This window comes from Pieris napi, chromosome 2 (assembly GCF_905475465.1).
Source record: "Pieris napi chromosome 2, ilPieNapi1.2, whole genome shotgun sequence".
NCBI lineage: Eukaryota > Metazoa > Arthropoda > Insecta > Lepidoptera > Pieridae > Pieris > Pieris napi.
The window spans coordinates 2,398,867-2,415,413 of NC_062235.1; the positions used below are offsets into that span (position 1 = coordinate 2,398,867).

The 16,547-nt window shown below is 36.2% G+C and overlaps 1 protein-coding gene across 1 annotated transcript in view; it reads left to right on the forward strand.

Annotated features, from left to right (window-relative positions):
• Positions 1–16,547, forward strand: part of LOC125056929 (Down syndrome cell adhesion molecule-like protein Dscam2) — a 169,924-nt gene that overhangs the window by 150,838 nt on the left and 2,539 nt on the right. The window contains exons 20-37 of the mRNA XM_047660293.1: positions 599–766; positions 1,214–1,344; positions 2,271–2,481; positions 3,386–3,532; positions 4,424–4,579; positions 5,299–5,438; positions 5,916–6,072; positions 6,610–6,787; positions 7,378–7,568; positions 8,331–8,516; positions 9,049–9,185; positions 9,692–9,848; positions 10,379–10,519; positions 11,413–11,568; positions 14,051–14,208; positions 14,783–14,855; positions 15,149–15,307; positions 15,942–16,104. Of these exons, the coding sequence (XP_047516249.1) occupies positions 599–766; positions 1,214–1,344; positions 2,271–2,481; positions 3,386–3,532; positions 4,424–4,579; positions 5,299–5,438; positions 5,916–6,072; positions 6,610–6,787; positions 7,378–7,568; positions 8,331–8,516; positions 9,049–9,185; positions 9,692–9,848; positions 10,379–10,519; positions 11,413–11,568; positions 14,051–14,208; positions 14,783–14,855; positions 15,149–15,307; positions 15,942–16,104 (2,809 nt within the window). The remainder of the gene's footprint in view (positions 1–598; positions 767–1,213; positions 1,345–2,270; positions 2,482–3,385; positions 3,533–4,423; positions 4,580–5,298; positions 5,439–5,915; positions 6,073–6,609; positions 6,788–7,377; positions 7,569–8,330; positions 8,517–9,048; positions 9,186–9,691; positions 9,849–10,378; positions 10,520–11,412; positions 11,569–14,050; positions 14,209–14,782; positions 14,856–15,148; positions 15,308–15,941; positions 16,105–16,547) is intronic.

Here is a 16,547-nt window from a genome sequence, read left to right on the forward strand (position 1 = left end):
TTTAACTAAGTAACAATAGGTCTTTGTGAAAAAACATTGCTAAATTTCTTTGAAAAAATAATTAAAACTCCTTTATTTGTTTAAAAGGCAAATGACAAATGTCATTAATCATTATGGTCATTCAAAATTTGCGCTCTTCAAACTTCACGCATATTCTATTTCTTTTTACTTGTAGATTGTCTTATTCCCATCTCGCTCGCACACGCTATAATCACACTGACAACTTTGTGTCACGGTGCGCGCGCAATCGTAAAATTTCACTCTCATCAATTTTTCATAACGCACCTAAAGAAGTATAACTTCAAAAAGCTTCGTCGTCTTCTGTACGTATAGCAACCATGTATCAACCAACCAACTATTTTTGTTTTTTTTATTAACACTTATTACATTTAATCATCTTAAACGAATGTGATTATTATTGAGCACTGTCAATCCACCAGTCGATTGTTTTTTTAAGGAATTCATTTACATAATTTGAATTATATCGTCTATGAAGTTAAATTCTATAACATGGTAGATGTTAGTGTTCCGTTGCTGGGTTGGTCCAAAAATATTTCAAATATTTCTGAAAATTAAAAAAAATATAATCATTTTTTAGAACCTTGGCCCACGACGCCTCAAAAAGTAATAGTTCCTGGTAGCGTGACGTCAGCAAGTGTACAAAATCTTCAACCAGCCACCTCCTACCACTTAAGGATTATCGCTGAGAATCGCCTGGGCCAGAGCGAACCAAGTCTATTGGTACAAGTGACTACTACAGAAGAAGGTAAGATTTTCACACTCCAAAATAAAATTGATAAACATTATTTGATACCGATTAATATGGGCAATGAAAAGTGTAGTGACACTAGAACGTAGAAGTATCTACCATTAAATGGTACTTAATAACAGGGTCAAAATATATTGCCAAATAAAAAAAGGAGTGGTTCTTTGCCTCAGATTTCTGCATCGGTTTCGTTTTCATTTGTTTTTTTTTGTTTGTTCATTTGTTTTTCAAATAGGATGATTTCTCTGTCTGAGGATACCGGTTTCCTCACGATGTTTCCCTTCGCCGTACGCACATAAATGCGCACAAAGCAATTCCATTGGTGCACAGTTGAGGCTTGAATCTGTGACGTCAGGGATGCACGCTCAAACTTAGTCCAAAACTGCTCAGTTTATTGAAATCCTCTACATCCACTACTGGCAAAGTTAAATATGAATATATTTTCAGTTCCCAGCGGTTCACCTATAGATGTCCGCGTGGAGGCAAAAAGCTCTACGGAACTAATCGTCACTTGGGATCCACCCCAAAAGGACTTGTGGAATGGGAACATTCTTGGATATTACGTGGGATTTCAAGAGGTGATTTTTTATAGAACATGGGACAAACGGGTAGGAGACTAAAGTTAAGGTATACCGCTCGCCCATGGACATTCTATATGCCATAGGGATCGCAAGTGCGTTGCCTTTTAAGAATTGGTACGTTCTTTTCGTCAAATTGGTTCGGAAATAATTTAAGTATGACTGGCAGTGTAAATATTATTTAAAATCATTCCAATTATTCCCTTTTGTCGTCTAATATGAATAAGTTCATAATTCACTTGATTTAGCGGTTTAGACTTTAACTATTAAACCAATTTAATTTATTTGATCACGCAACGGTATTACTATTTAATAATATTGTATGTGAAAATTGTATATGAATAATTTCTCTTTATATATCTATATGTAAAACCACGGCAATGACGGGCTCTCGATTATTAAAGGAATGGGCTATATAATAAAAAAAATACGATTTATTTTTTTATTTAATTATATTTAAAAATCGCCAATCGAAATTGTTCTTCTAATATGTACGTTAACTTTAACGACGCTCAAATCTTAATTAATCAAAATTATAATCACTTTGACCATAATTTACATCGTTATGAATAATATTATATTAATTGTTTATTTGCAAAAGCGGTACATTCATATTGATTATTTATAAAAAAACGCAAAATCAGCCATATAAAAATAGGCATGCAAATGTCATATTAATTATCACAATGTCATAATAAGAACAGTTACGCCAATTATAATTGTTGTCAAAACGTATGGTCTAAATACACTCCTTCACTAAAAAGGCACCTTGCCTTTTAATCAAAACATAGATTTGTGGTTATTTTGATGTATCATACGCTAATATTAACATTAAATATGAAAAATCAGACTTATATCTTATTTATTACATATAGCAGTATTTAAAATACTATAATTAATATTATTATTTAATACATAATCTTCAGCTCAATAACAACAGTACAATACTGAGCGCTAGTGGGCCGGGCGGTGCGTCGTACACAGTTCGTACTGTTGAAGGCACGGGCAGTGCACGAGCTCGTACCACGTTATCCGGTCTTCAGAAGCACACGCCGTACGCTGTTGTGGTACAGGCGTATAATAGTAGAGGGGCGGGTCCCGCCTCGCCCCCAACCACTGCTACTACTATGGAAGATGGTAAGACCTTGTCTTTAATATTCAAACGGGTTTTCACACTCCGTTTCTTCAATACATATAAGTCGACTCTTAACATGTTATTATTTAAATGTTTTATGTGAAATATAGTTTACTAAAATACACTTATATCATTAAAAAGATATATTTAAAAGAAATAAGTGGCGCTATAACCCTTGCCACATATTACTGTATCTATTTCGTAATATTATCCGTTAATAGAAAAATAGGTGATTATACTTCTGTGCCTGAAACGCCGTCAATTTTTATTTGAATGACGAATGTCACAGCCAACTAGCTTAATTAGCCGTTCAATTAACAGACTAGCCGTTTAACTAAACGGCGCCGTTTCACTAGCAGCCTGAAAGATGTTCAGCCAGTTGATCAAACGGCCAGGCAAATGACTAGGATCGATGACGTTTCATTACTTGCCTAGCCTGTTGACTGTTAATTTAAATTTAATTCCACTTTCTGCCACTCTCAAACTCGAAACGAAACTCTTCAAACTAAACGGAACAAACAAAAATATGGCGTTGGAAAACCACAACTTTGATGGTTTTTTCCAATTTTTCATGAAAAACAACAAGTACAATGGAAGAGTGTAGTGACAAAAATAATGTAAATTTGACTTAAACAATTTATTTTTAAAAGAAATATTTTTTATGTCATATGTTTATCTTTTTTATTTCTGCCAAATAATTACTCTATCGTACGAATGGCCTAAGCATTAGCCAGCTGGTTTATTAAATGTTGTTACAAACGCTACAGCTGAATATCTTTCAGGCCGTTAGTTAAACGGTGCCGTTTAGTTAAAAGGCTAGGCTTTTAATTGAAAGGCTAATTAAGTTAGTTGGCTGCGACATATACTTCTTACAATAGAAATTAAATAAATTATTTCACAATCTAGTACCGAGTCTTCCCCCCGGCTCATTGACGTGTTCCGCTCTGAGCTCTCAGTCCGTACGAGTGAATTGGGAACCTCCGCCGATGCGAGGGCGGAATGGAGTGTTACAGGGTTTCAGGGTGACATATGCGCCTGTCACCGATTGGTATGGTAAGTTAATATTGAACCTAATAATAAATCTCGACTCTAGAATAATAGAAACAAACGTGGAATTGACCTTTGACCTGTACCTATAGCAATGAAATTTTTATAGACAGTGTAAAAAGTACATCGTTATAGAATCGATTGAATATTAAATACAATTCAACATGTGCAGCTGGTACTATGAGTGCTAAAGACCCCACAATAATCTGTACAGTATTTAGATTTGTTAAATAAATTTATGTTTAGAAAACTTGAGCAGCGTGAACTTGTTCCGAACTAAATGGAAAGAACATTCTTGTAAAAACGAATTATATGGAAAATCAATGCTGAAATCTTAAAACTAACATTACAGTATTATTCATAGTTGACGAAGCTATAGTAAAATTCGTGCTATTTTTTAAATTAATATCAAATTATGCAAGCATCAAACGTAGTGCACGTGCCACAGGGACCAAACTTTTTAAATTTGTGTTAAGTAATTTTCTATTTATAAATTTTTAGTTATTATTATTATATCAGTTAAGAATATTGTAAATACTGTGTATTTGTGTGTTGAAAATAAATCCTTATTAAATATAAAAAATATGTGTCTGTGTATGTATGTATGATTTAGTTTGTCTACCATCAACTCCAGTTTTGAAATTTAAAATTATGGACAATTGTTACAATCTTCAAGACTGGACATTTCAGAACTATTTCGGATGTAATAAACGTTTAATATTTGTTTCTTCTCTTCCGTTTTACGCCCTTGATTTGAGAACTGGCAGTAAATGTAAAATTATAAGCATCTAATGTATATTTCTTTTTTGACGTTCATAAGTGTATATAGTGTTACCTATATGAATAAATGATTTTTGACTTTGACTTTAATATTCGGAACATGCTTCGTTTTTCCAGGGAGCGAAGATGCTGTAACGAAGCAGATATCAGGCCTGCACACAACACTGTCAGGGTTGCGTCGATATACGAACTATTCCGTTACTGTGTGTGCGTTTACTGCGGCAGGGGATGGTGTGAGAGCCGCCCCTGTTTACTGCCATACCGAGGAAGATGGTAAGTGAGCTGGGGGTGAAGTATAGTGGGATAAGATCCTAGATGCTGTTAAGGTTATGCTTTGCACTCGTAAAATTGTTACAACAAATCGCTCTTTAAACTTTGACAAACCCGTTTAAGTAAAACAATCATACATCGCTTCGATAATGGAAGAATTGTTATGTCAAAAACAATGTTTGTTATTTTTCCTTTGAATCCAAATGAAATCCAAAACAACAAGGTGTTGTCAAATCATGCTTAACATGTGGTACGCTTTTTAAAATAATCAACGATTAAACTACGAGGTCATCTGTGGGCCGGTGGTGCCAAATGTCATTGGTGCCTTGGATGCTATGGAGAGGCGGGCTAAGCGAATTATAGAACGCTCACGACTTACTCGTTGAAATTCAACTCCTAAGTCTTGACCCTCGCCGTTCAGTCGCCTGCCTTACAGTCATCTATAGATTGCACTCCGGAAAATGCTCCATGGAATTAAACAACCTGATTCCGTCATTAGACACTGCTTGATTTGGATCGTCTTGTAAAAACAGCAAAGGTACTCCTTGGCCTCATCCATCGTCCCTAGACAGTCTAATATGTATAATTATTTATGTAAGCGGTGGATAAATAGGCATCTCCTGGACAGTCATGCCCTCCAATGGGCCACATTGGCCAAACGTCTATCCAGTTCTGGATTTAAAAAAAACTTAGACATTTAAGATTTATAATAAATATTTCAGTGCCATCAGCACCAGCCGATATAAAAGCCGCAGTGTCATCGAGGAACAAGATTCTTGTGTCGTGGCTTCCACCTGCCTCACCCAATGGCGTACTGGTGGGCTACACTCTGTATATGAGTGTTATTGAAGACGGGAGAGAAGTGAGTTAATTCAATCGATTTTCGCTTTGTTTAGAGTAGGTAAACTATTACACAGCTTTGCTAAATGGGCAGTTATTGATAAAATATTCTTGGTCCATTAAAACAGTTTGGATCACAAGTTGCTTATTAAGAAATTATAATTTTTAAATTGTTATTGTTCATCTTTCTAGTGACTTAAGCATGCGACGCTCATCCCTGAGAATTTCTTTCTATGTGCGCTTTTAAGATTCTCTCAAACGGTGATGGAAAACATCACGGGGAAACCGTAGACCCAAAAAGTCGACAGCGAGTCAAGCACAGGAGACTGATCACCTACTTGCCTATTAGATTTTGCTTCCACAAATAATACAGAAACTAGTGTGGGACGCAATGATTTAGATTCGGCAAATGATAAAGTAGATATATGGGCGTGATATCTTATCTGCGTTCCATAAGTTTATTGTAATGTAATTGTAAAATTTGTGAACTTCGTTCCAGGAGGGTACCCATAAACGCATGTTATCTCCAAGTACCCTCACACATGAGACGTCTCGATCCCCATCTCGAGCCACGCATCAGTTCTGGGTCTCCGCTTCCACGAGACTTGGGGAAGGAGACACGACTAGGGTCGTCACTGTGCTGCCCTCTGACTCTGGTATGCGTAAAACAATTGTTATTTATTTCAGAAGTCTCCAATATCTATCTTGTCAAAATATAATCGGGCTAAAATATACTACACATCAAGAAGTAATCAGATTCTTGCTTTAGGACATTGAGTCACAAAAGTTTTAAATAAAAAAGGCGCTATAAATTTAAAAAAATGGTCTAAAATGAAGTATAAACAAACAATATTTTTTTGTAATTGTACCCCAATTCGAGACTTAATAATTACTAAGTAATTCTTAATAATTAAGACTTTTCTCATACAAACTCTTATTGACACATACAGTGTAAACTCTTTGTAACGAAAAACTCTCTATACGTAAAAACAACCGTGGTTACATTTGTTTGGTTTAACACAAAACCCATACATTAATAAATTAAGTTTTTTTTCTCTTCTCTATAACAAAACTCTGTATAACGAAAAAAAGCTGGTCCCTTGAAATTCGTTATAAAGAGTTGACAGTAGATATTGAGCGTCGTGCCAGATTGCGCCCTGTTATATAAAAATTGATAAAAAATGTAATTACAGTGCCAGCGCGAATAACATCGTTCAGCCGTAGTATCGTAACACCGTGGAAGGAGAACATTTCCCTGTCATGCAATAAAGTGGGTATTCCCACACCTTCAACCACTTGGAGTATGAACGGCGCCATATTGGAATCTACTTTACGCAAGAATGTTACAAGTGACGGGACGCTTATTATAAGGTAAGCTAGAATTCGCTGTTTGATCAAACTGTATCAGTACTCTGTAACTTCCATAGTGGTTTTTGTATGGAATATTGATGTGCTCTGAATGTCGGTAGCGCTGATAGAAAAGATCGATACAGCAACTCAATATTGAAGTGACTGCTATTGCTATTGGAAGGTGAAGAGTACCCGTGCTTTGAGCCAATTTCTCCTAATCATACTGAATTATGAACCCAAATGTCTATTCCAAGATTTGAAGTCATTTTTGTATTTAAATTTGTCTTAAAATTGTGTATGCTAGGATTTTCGATACAATTTTATTTCTAAGAGGACATCAAATTTTTTCCACCTGAAAACAGTTTTTTGTAATTATTTAAATTTAACTGTAGTATTTGTATTTTTTTAGTTATTATTTATATTTCCCACCGTTTAAATCTTTCTTGAACTTTCCCAAATATTTAAAGATCATAGTTAGCCGAAATGTTCAACCATTTTCGAGTTTTAGCGACGCATACTAACAAGAATTCATTTTTAAATAATAATTTATTCTGACGGACTTTGAAAGTTGATTAATTTAGAGATTTCTATTTTTTCATTCGTCGATTTAGCATGACCCAGTATGCGGACAGCGGTAACTACACATGCCTGGTGGAGAACCAACATGGCCACGATGACGTCACCTACATAGTGGAGGTGAAAGTCCCCCCGCAGCCTCCAGTGCTAGCTGTGGTGGACTCCTATGCTGACTCCCTACATCTTCAGTGGAGCGACCAGGGCGACGGCGGCAGTCCTATTTTAGGTATAACAAATTATGCATCTTTTGAAATCTTTATTTTTTCTTATAGATTTTAATGGTTTATGAAATTATTGTACCATTAGCCATTTGCATCTTAAGGTTTAAGGTTTAAGAATAACTTTATTTCTCATAAGACTTGCATACCTACATAATTAACTTATTGAGAAACAATATTTAAAACTAAGATTAAAAATTAGAAAATAGAGCGCACAGATGTACATATATAAAATAACAAAACAAAACAGCACCAAAAATGTGGGTAGACATAAAATAAACTTGATCAGTCACCCAAGCAAAACACATCTTTAGTATTCTGTTCTCGGAGTACCTTAAATATTCTTCAAAATTTAGTTAACATAATTTGCACGCTCTTTTAGTTTTAAAGTTCGTACACGCGTTACCGCCATCTCTACAACCATCTTCTAGCATTTTATATTTTCCTTGCATTCTCATTATAGCCGACGAAATATATACGGTATTTAGCGCTAAATCTCGAGTCTAAACCTTACCCATAGACTACAGTCATACTAGTCCCGTAATTATGTTACCCTCAATTTAAATAAACAACGCAGAATTTATTATAATTTAGTCGTTTTATAGAACATTGTAAAAAGTGGTTGCCTGGATTGCCTCGAAAGCAATAAGGACGCCAGTTGCCCTACTCTTCAGTTAAATATATCAATTGTATTATATTTCTGCAAGTTCTTTTTTATATGGGAATGAAAAAAAAGTATTATTTTTTACATGGGAACTTTTGCCTTCCAGGATACGTAATAAATTACAAACGGGAACACGGCGATTGGGAGGAGCTTCAAGTGGAAGCTGGTACTTCGGAACACGTCCTTCCAAACCTCTGGTGCGGCACTCGGTACCAGCTTTACATCACCGCCTTTAATCGCATCGGGACTGGTCTGCCGTGCGATATCGTACATGCTTATACTAAGGGCACCGGTAAGAAAGCCGACTTTTTATCTCAGCCTACACCCTCTGTCTTCTTTCCCGATGAGTAGGGCTGTCTACCGATTCAAACTTAATGACGTCTAATTAGTGATACCTGTATCTTAAATTCCATAATAAACATATTTTTTTTTTATCCATATTGCATTTTTGCACCTCCTCAGACTTGCTGCTAATTTCCATGATGATAGTAGTTTTTAAATGGACTCTTCTTTCTTTTTTAAACAATTTTATTTTTATTGTTAGCATTTTTGTTTAGTGTATATAGCTGATAGTCCAAAACTGTATGGTCCCACTGAAAATCAGTGTTGCTGATGACAGCAACTTAAAGCAGAGTGTTTGATTAAAGTGATTGTGTTTGTATTCTTTTATGTATATATCAAGTATGTATAATCAAGTGTATGTTTTTATTTAGTGTGTCCGAGATACCACACTTGCCCTTTTAGTTCTCTTTAGGAGTCTTATTCGTGTTGTGTCAAGATGTTGGATTGCCACCGCAAATAACTAAAAACGTTTTCTTCAACAGTTCCAGTAAAGCCCAAGCATTCACAAATGATAACATTGAATACCACAACTGTAACGGTATGGCTCGACTCTTGGGGAGATGGCGGTTGTGGGATATTGTACTTTGTCATAGAGTACAGAGAAGTCAGCCAAACTCAGGTATTTCTTAATTAAAATACTATAAACGCGAGTTTATACATTATTTATTTTCAGCAATCAAGCTAAAGTTGATTTTCAGAATCGGAAAAAGTGTGTCTAGTCTAATAAAATGTTCGAAATCAACGCCATCTAAAGATCCAATCATCAAACATCACGGCTAAAGCCGTGAAGTTGGTATTTCTACTATTTTTACTAATACCTACTAAAATACAATAAAAATATAATTATATATCTTTTGATCAAAACCAATAAACTGAACCATTCAAAGAAAACTTCACTCAGTTATAACACTATTAATTGATTTTGAAATATTAATGTGCAAGACTGATTACAAAATCCATTAGCAATGATTTTCATATGTTTCACAAAATATAAGATTGACATGACTACTATATCTCAAAATAGTATTGGATTTTCACATACAAATGTCATAGATCGAACTATTTTTAATACCCTAAGGCCCAGCTCTAAATATATCTTAACAATTTTCATTGCGTTTTCCCCAGTGGCGCTTAGTATCGAACAGCGTGCAAGCAACAGAGCGGGTGTTCAGCGTGACCGGACTCTCTCCAGCCACGCATTACCAACTTCGGATAACAGCTCATAACAACGCCGGACACGCCCTCGCTCTTTACAACTTTACCACTCACTCACTCAGCGGTAGTAAGTTTTTATTTCGGATGATCTATTAGAGATGTACCGATGGTTTAGTGAATATTTTCGGAGGTTCTTCAGAGACACAAAAAATAGAAATGAATGAAATGCAATGAAACGTTTATTTTCTAAGTGGTACAATTAGATTAGAAGTGCAAGCTTTACTAGAGTATTTCTAAATAAGAATAAATGCAATTTGTATTTTTAGATAATAAATTATACAATTTTCTTGCTCCTAGTTGGCCCACTAGAAGTAAGCCCTTCATAGAAACTCAATCAATTGCACTCTTTCAATTGAAGTATTTCGTCTCTTTCTACCAAATCGTGTTTATGCTGTGACGAATAGAGACAGATATTTATTAGATAAAACTGTGAAATTTCACAATTTTTATCATTAATTCATATGGAACAAAAGCGATTGCGATTCCTTGCAAACATCTTGTACTAAAACTTGGCGATGTATGTAAAGACACGCAGAGGTTATTACCAATTTTCATTTTACGCTCTTGATTAGTGGTGTACAAGTATAATAATTTCAGTGTTGGAAGGAGAGATATCTCCAGCGGTACCGGCTGCAGGAGCGAGGTCTTTGGGAGGTGCAAGAGTCATACTGCCTGCAGCGCTGTCTCTTCTAGTTTTGGCTGCCCTCATTGCAATTGTGCTACTTGTTAGAAGAAATAGTAAGTATTTATATAAACTGCGTATGATGTAAAGGATTTAAGGAATTATAAGGTATGCAAAAAATAAGTTTCATGTTCATGATGATCTTTGTAATGTTGGTAAGAAATATTGACAGATAGAATTTCTTTTTCTGGCAACTATTAAAACAAATATTTAACATAAATCTACATCTAGCACTGAATTTATTAAATTAATAGTTTAAAAATAAGTTAGTTAATAGTTTATTATTTATAGTTTATCAATTAGTTTTCTTTAATTAATAATCCACCGAACTTTTTTTTATAATTTTTTATTTATTTATTCACAAAAATACAAACACTATCCTTAGAAGGGTATACTGTACAGTCTGTAAAAATCATATCCTATATCTAGAAGTAGTTTCATAGTATGGGAAATAAAAATCAGTGTTGCTGTTGACAGCAACTGAATGCTGAGTTGGGCCCATTTTGGCAAACAACAACGATTAACTAAGAAGTCTGAAATTTCCAAATCTACGAGCCTTTGATGCCTTTAATTAGCTTAGAACATTGTTTTTTAAATCAATATTTTGAAATACTGATTTAAAAAAAACTGTTTTTAAATAACTGCCTTGCGATTCTGTAACTCACTTTTTCACACGATTCTGATAAAGAGGGAGTTTGTAGTTTATTGTTTATCAGAATGCCAAATCGTAAAATGACTGCTTTACGACTGATTTGAGCGCGACCGCCGCTGTGAAAACCGCATTGTGAGTTCGAAAAGTGAGTTACAGAATCGCAAGGCTGATCTAGAATATGTGATCGTACACTACAAAAATTTATATTATTTATGAAAAATGTTTTTATATAATACATATTTCATTTTACATATATATATAAATAAATGAAACATAATATAGCTCCTCGTCCGGCAGAGACGAGTGGTACAGAGACAGCAGTGACAGAGAGCGGAGCAGGCGAATCGCCGTCTGTCGCGCAGCTTCAGAACAAAGTCAATCGCGACCAGCAGTATTTGGCTGCGCGTGCGCATCTTCCAAACCCGACGCATCACTATAAACACGCATCCAATGGTAAGCCTTACATATCAAATGAAGTCCCCCGGCTGCGCGTGTCTGTGGGCATACTCAAAATTACTTAGATTGTTGACGGACCAATATTGTGATTCATTTGTGTTTTATGTAAATTAACTGAAATACATATTACGACTTTTATCGGAGTTTTTTTATTTAATGTAATAGAACGCAAACGGGCAGGAGGCTCACCTGATGTTAAGTGATACCGCCGCCCATGGACACTGACAATGTCAGAAGGCTCGCAAGTGCGTTGCCGGCCTTTGAAGAATTGGTACGCTCTTTTCTTGAAGGACCCTAAGTCGAATTGGTTCGGAAATACTTCTGTGGGCAGCTGGTTCCACATAGTGGTAGTGCGCGGCAAAAACTGCCTTAGAAAACGCTCTGTTGTGGAACGACGGACGTCGAGGTTATACGGATGGTATTTTGTATTTTGCCTTGATGTCCGATGATGAAACTCAGCTGCAGGTATTAGACCGAACAACTCCTCTGAACACTCTCCATGGTAAATGTGGTAAAAGATGCAGAGAGATCCCACATCTCTACGCAACGCCAAGGGATCAAGCCGCACGGAAAGTGACTGGTCGTCGATTTTTCGAACCGCTCTTCGTTGAATACGGTCAAGTGGAAGGAGCTGGTAAAATTTGAAAAAAAAAAAACAAAAATTCGTCGATAAAGTTAAATGCGTGCAGCTGCGTGATGTCTACATTACCTTAAACCGATCGGAATCTACTAAACGGCGTTCTAAATATTTCCCTCAAAATTACATTTCCTGTGAATTTGAACCGATTCGGACCGATAGATTTTGAGAAATTTTGAAAAATCTTAAAAAAATAAGTTTTTTTTTTTTAAAGTGGTTTCTTTATCGATCAACTTCAAAAACTAATCCGCCTTTGAGCTTGAAAAACCACGTCGATCGCCACCAAGCTGGTCAAAAGCGGTTGATTCGTTCGAGAGATATCGTACACGAAAGAAACCCGAAAAAGTGTTTTTTCGGGATTACTCCGAAATTTGTGGTTCGATCAATTAAAATTGCAAAATTATTTATGAGGATGATAAAACTGCGTCGAATGCCGGCAACCGCGTGAAAATTGCTTGATCCATTCAAAAGTTATTGCGGTTTGAAAATTCCAAAAATAGTGTTCTATGAAACTTCTATCAGACTTTCGAGCTGGGAGAGCTCAAATGCATAGAAATGTTATTTCTTTGAACTCAGGGAGCTCAAAATATCAATTTTAAGCGCCCAGGAATGGAATTAGCGGGAAGTTGCAGGGATGGCCCTTTAGGTGAACCGTTTTTCTATTTTTTTTTTGGCAGATCAGGCGAATCCCTCTAGATAATCGTCAGATTATGAGACAGTACGTTTAGAACATAAAGATGAACCACATATATCTTAATCTGACGCGCTTGAGTATTTCAAAATTGCGATTTTTTTTTGCAAATTAAGAAAATGGCTGTGGGTTTGCGTCCCATCGAAATCGTCAGATTAGTGAATGAGAGCTTTTTTTTGGTGCACTTAACACTCCCTTAGAAAATCTGACGCGCTCGATAAATTTTTTTTTTTTTTAATTTTCAACCCTTAAATACAACCACCCGCATCATGCAAACGATCAGATTAACATACGAACATTATTAAAAATACGTAGGGCATAGATGCTATCAATATCTGACGCGCTCGAGGATGTCCATGCAACAGTTTTTTTTTACATATTTAACTATCTATAGCCGCTTCCCCCACCGATGAAAAGGAATTTATCATATAACATTTTTTTCTTCTTTTTATCTAAGCTTTGCATCCCAATAGGTCTCTACGACGCTCGAGTAAATCCCCATTTAGCATCGTGGGCTCCCCTACCATTGCATAGTACATTTTTTATCAGCATAGTATCGTAATAAGAATTTTGACTGTAAATTCATTTGGTTTTTTTTAAATACAAATATAATCTTATAATTATCCGTCTGGGTTTTACGACAACCTGCCCCATCGCTCGATTTCGGCTTGACCATGATGTATAGAATACCGATTTGATTGTGTACATACACAAGAATTATATACTATATTGTCTAACAATGTGTAAAATATTGACGTGATAACGTCTTTAAAATCGTTTTAGTCGGGTGACATGTTCAGAAACTTGTGTCACACCAAAACCTCACGAGCGCGATCGCAGGTATAACGAGAGAGAGACGGACCGATCTCCCGTCTCATCTCGAGCGCTGCCAGTCATTCCGTGAATGTATGAAGAAAAATGTATATCATAGTCGAATAAGTAAACTTGTCATTTTACACCCGAAATTTATCATCAAAAGTGTGAATAAAACGATAGATGTAATTTAAAATTTGAAAAAATTGTTATCTTCATTAATTCCTTACTTCCCAAAAACTTATATCACCAATAAGACGTTATCACGTAAACATCTCGATCGTAAACCTACTTTACAAACAACCAATATTTTTTTTCAAATATGATTTATATTCCAGAATACATAGAAGACATCTGCCCATACGCAACATTCCAGTTGACCAAACCGAGTGCGTATAGCGAGAGCAGCTACAGCGGCAACGTCTACAGTGGCCCTTACCACTCCGTGAGGGGCTCTTTTGTCTACCACGATGTTAAAAAGAATGATAAATATAAGGTAATATCAATTGAATATACCAATTTATCTAGTGTTAATGGGCTATTTGACAGTTAAATTTTCATAGAGGTAAACGCACATAAAAAACACACATTGAAATTTATAAAATCTAGCGGACCCGACACTCATTGTATGTCTTAAATACAAAATTTCAAACGTTTTTAAATAAAGGTCACACAATCGTCACCTTCCAATCGAAATAAATATACAGCCAGTTTTTTTTTTAATTTCTTTATTTTACGTCACAATATTATGTTACATTAGAAAACCACTGTGATTTGTGTTAATGTAACCATAGCAGTTTTGTTTGGAAGCGCGACAATTGCATATAAAAGTAGTTTTTTAATTTGCTGTTTATATTGGTTGGCGTTAGGCAATCTAATATGTGATTGGGTAGACCATATTTTATTAGCCGCGGTAGCAAATACCTCAACGTTCTCTCGCCGTATACGTTGTTTGCTCTCGATGTACAGAGCCGAACTTGCGTTACCGCTCGGGTCTGTACGTCATGCTCCACTCGTTTTTTATGTCATCTCGACAAGTGTTAAATGTTACCATAATATACCTCTTCCAGGGAAAAGAACCAGAATACACGAAAGTGAGAAGAAAAGGGAACAGACTCCGTGACCCGCTGTCCGAGAGCCAAGGTACGAGAAACAATAATCCCAGTTTGCAAAGCTTATCTAATTGTAGTTAGGTGAATTATTTTACGTAGACCGCACTATTTATAGTTTATAACCCGTTATATTTGAATTTGACAAATTGATCGCATTTTATGCATCCTGGGAGCGTAATGTGTTGTAATTTATTAAGGTAAGCATGCACAAGTTCCAAATTTAGTTCATTACTAGTTCCTCCATCGCTTCCATCATCGCTACCATCACATCTTATCACGGTCGTGGGTCCTCGAAGCGGTTCTGATCGGTTTGTGACGTTACAGAGTCGGACAACTTGGGGTCGACGGATTCGGAGGTGAAGAAGATACTAACGCTGCACCTGCCCATTACAGAGTACGAGGACGATGTCAGCGACGACGCGAGCGCCCCGCACTCGGACAGCGAACGCGCCGCGCCGCTCAGGCCTGCGCCGCCACCCACATGTATTGTACCCTTATACGTAGGCTGAATAGGGGCGGATAGGGGCTTATTTGTGCCTCGTTCTTTAAGACGCCATTAGTACAATCGACAACTACTATTACACACGTACTCCACTAGGCTCTGCGATTCTTTAGGGAGCTAAAGACTGGATTGGTTTAGCTTTTGAAAGGATATATGATTAATACTATAATCCTTTAATAGCTATTAATGTGTCTCTGTCTACATATAGTTCTTATTGTTATGTATAAAAATTCATTTACTAGAACAGCCTTGCGATTCTGTAACTCACCTTTCGAACTGATAAACAATAAACTACAAGCTCCCTCCTTATCAGAATGCCAAATCGTAAAATGACTGCTTCACGACTGATTAGAGCGCGACCGTCGCTGTGAAAACCGCGGTGAGAGTTCGAAAAGTGAGTTGCAGAATCGCAAGGCTGTAAATAAATAACACTTTGAAAAACTCGTTTATCACATTACAATTATAACTGTTAACCTTTCGTGTGTTCTAAATGGCCCGTTACAATTTAAAATTAATAATTGTAAATAGGCATTTTAATTTTGTACACATATTTTAATTTTAAAATATAGGTCATTTACCAACTGCATATATAATAAATATTTAATCTAAATACAGATCCGACAGTTGAGCGTGGAGAGTCATCGTCGTCATCAGAGAACTCGGTGGCGGGCGTGGTCCGGAAGGCGTTTCCCTCGCGAAAGGGGAAGGCTGGTGTTGGCAAACGGCACGTGAGGTCTTCCAGCGGTTACAGCAGCCACAACGACGAGACCACCTTCAGGTTACTGTCCAAAACACCAACACATGATGTTCGTTTATCATTTCATATTATAGCACCATTTAGTTCGGTTACGCTTTAGTGACGTCATGTAGATATTGCACTTTTATCTCAAAATACTTTCGAATTTAATATTTAACATTATTGGGACAGATGCTGCACTGGTACTCTGTCACTTACCATAGATTACGACTGTTGAGTACCACGATTTCAAGGTCGCATCGCTACAGCGCGTTGCCAATTCCTTTAACTTGGCTCTATATTTTAAAAGTGCATACATTTCTTCCCTATTGTAAGTTACAGGGTGCTGCTGTTTCCTAGTCTAAAACATCATTGGTGTGGGGTAACCACTCTTTTGAAGTAATGAAAAAAATAATTATTATGTAATTTATAAGTAGTTTTGCCACTTTTACCAAGCCCTAAGTATTTACACAGCACAATATCCA